Source organism: Denticeps clupeoides, chromosome 20 (genome assembly GCF_900700375.1).
Source record: "Denticeps clupeoides chromosome 20, fDenClu1.1, whole genome shotgun sequence".
Lineage (NCBI taxonomy): Eukaryota > Metazoa > Chordata > Actinopteri > Clupeiformes > Denticipitidae > Denticeps > Denticeps clupeoides.
In genome coordinates, this window is record NC_041726.1 from 4,728,204 (window position 1) to 4,730,951 (window position 2,748).

The following is a 2,748-nucleotide window of genomic DNA, read 5'->3' on the forward strand; positions in this document are numbered from 1 at the left end:
GCTTGACTGGTGGTGTAAGTGTAGAAAGTCGTCCTCAGGATCTGCTAAAAACAAATGATCTTTAATGGTTGTTCGGTTTATTTTAATGATCCATAATGAGTGAAGTGTGAGAACTGTCAGTCACCCGGCCCCTCCCATTTTATTTCGTTTGAGAAATCCTCAAAAGATTGTGTTATGAGCAACAGAAAAGACGACCCACGAAGAAAAACCAATATTAATTTCACTTTCTCAAGATACAAATAACTACAGATCATTTCAAATGTTCTTTTTATCTATTTATGTAAGTCAGGAGAATGCCTGACCCTACAGTAGCGAACAAGCCCCATGCTTGGCGCAGAGTGCTGCGCTTCATACACCGGTATGAAAATATGCATGTAATGTAAAAACAGCAGGATTTCTTTTTAAACCAAAGAAACAACACATTTATTCTACCACCGATTCCGTGGCCTTTCGTAAAATGCTGCAAGTTAATATCGTGGAAATCCCCTGCTAGACATCTAACTTTGCCCAACCACAGAGATTTCCTTCTTTCATTTAATAAGAGGAAGTTTCAGCGCTCGAACTACCAAACGCTCTTAGGATGAGGAGCTGCCTGCTACGATAAAGAGACCAGATTAAATAGGGTGTCGCCCGCTGGGACAAACAAGGTCGGTAAATGTCAGATTCGGCCTGATATGCGGCGTTCCGTGTCTTTTTATGTTCATTGTCACGTTTTGGGTTTCGCATGTGGGCTTTTTCTGTTTGAAATGGCTTAACACACGTTTTAAACAAATGGAGCAAAGTTACGAACATTTTTTAGGGGACTTTCTTGCTCCCTGTGTTAGGAAATCTTTGAAGCCATTTACATCCGATTGGTTTGTATGAAAGAAAAGGCTCCTTCTTGGGCTTCGTGAGCAAAGCTATAATAATCTCACTTTCTTTTCCCCATTCTGCGCAGATGCTGAGGCTGGCTGCAGCTGCTGCACTCGTGACAGGGCTGGTTGCGGGCGCGGTCGTCTGCCCTGACCACACCCGGTGTCCAGAAAAGAACACCTGCTGCGAGACCCATGCAGGTTATAGCTGCTGCATATACCCCTTCGTAAGTTACAGCATGAGGTTCTTGCTTTCAGAGTTTTGTTGGTTGTCAAGGAATTTTTTGCGATTCTTCAAATCGAATTACCACCCACAAGGATTTGGTAAGATCGCAGGTCTCGTGATGTGTCTTATCAGAGGGTTGCATGTGACTCCGCCCAACAGGAAGTCATGTTTTTGAAGGGCTTATGATGGGCAACTACAAACATTTACAGCATTTACCAGACGGCCTTATCCAGAGTGACTTACAGTCAGTAGTTACAGGGACAGTCCCCCCCTGGAGACACTCAGGGATTTAACCCATCACCCTGAGTGAGCAGTGGGCAGCCATGACAAGCGCTTCCATGGCCACTACCAAACGAAATGCTACAAACACATTTGACTCTGCGCATCTTGAAATTTGAATTAAAAATGTCTGTTCACGTGTTCCTAAAGTTGGGATGTTGAAACGGATCTTATTCCGAGGCACAGCTCGGTCACGCAACCTCACTTGGCCATTTTACTCTGGTGTTGGATGAGACTCTGCCGACTCCTCAAGCCACAAACCGTGACTAACGGTACAAATTGGCCCGTTTCGAGTCGTGTGCATCGCGAGAAAGCGAGCGCCGTTAATGATGCAACGTAGGAAAGTTCAGGATTGTGTGGGTGCCCTGAAAAAGGGTGGTAGTGGCCTAGTGGGTGACACACTCAACCATGAACCAGAAGACCCAGGTTCAAATCCCGCTTACTACCATCGTGTCCCTGAGCAAGACACTGAACCCTGAGTGTCTCCAGGGGGGGACTGTCCCTGTAAATACTGACTGTAAGTCGCTCTGGATAAGGGCGTCTGGTAAATGCTGTAAATGTAAAATGTAAATGTAAAAAAAAAAAAGGCCCATCGGCAGGCATCGTGATGCAGTCGTTTTCCTGTCCCCAGGCTGTTTGCTGCCCCGACATGAAGCATTGCTGCCCCGAGGGGTACCGGTGCAATGACGAGCGCATGCTCTGCGAGAAGGCGGGGCCAGCATGGGCGCGGCCCGAGCTTCCCGTGCCTCGCGCGGCCCACAGAGGGGTGATCCGCTGCGACGGGCGCTTTTACTGCCCGGCTGACAGCTCCTGCTGCGTGACCGCGGCGGGCCAATGGGGATGCTGCCCGTACCGACTGGTAACGCCCTTTACTGGCAATTTACATAACTGTGGTGGGATCTGGGGGGTCCAAACCCCACTTACTACCATTGTGTCCCTAAGAAAGACATTTTACCCCGAGTGTCTCCAGAGGGGAACTGTCCCTGTAACTATAAATGTCATAAATGTAAATGTTTGATTACTAATGCCGAATTGTCTGTGTTCCCCAGGGTGAGTGCTGTAAAGACGGCAAGCACTGTTGTCCATACAAGTGGAAGTGTGACTGCACGTCTCAGCAGTGTTCCAAAGGGAATACTTACATGCCCGCTGCACCAAGGACCAAAACCCTAATTCTATAACCTCTGACCCCCTATTGCAGTGGTTGCTGGTTCGAGTCCTGAACCGTCCCCACACGCTGCTCCCCGGGCGCCTTTCATGGCTGCCCACTGCTCACTAAAGGATGATGGTTAAGAGCAGAGGACACGTTTTGTTGTGTCATTGTGTGTTTTGCAATGACAATCACTTCACTTTCATTACTTTAACTTTCAGTTTACAGAAAAAAAGAAACGTGAA

At 47.6% G+C, this 2,748-nt stretch overlaps 1 protein-coding gene across 1 annotated transcript; it reads left to right on the plus strand.

The window, feature by feature from the left end:
- The first annotated feature begins 547 nt into the window (after positions 1–547).
- Positions 548–2,547, plus strand: LOC114770577 (progranulin-like). Its single transcript, XM_028964614.1, has 4 exons — positions 548–647; positions 938–1,078; positions 1,988–2,215; positions 2,406–2,547. Exons 2-4 carry the CDS (start codon positions 938–940, stop codon positions 2,532–2,534), a joined length of 498 nt encoding a protein of 165 aa, XP_028820447.1. The 5' UTR covers positions 548–647; the 3' UTR covers positions 2,535–2,547.
- The last annotated feature ends 201 nt before the right edge of the window (positions 2,548–2,748 follow it).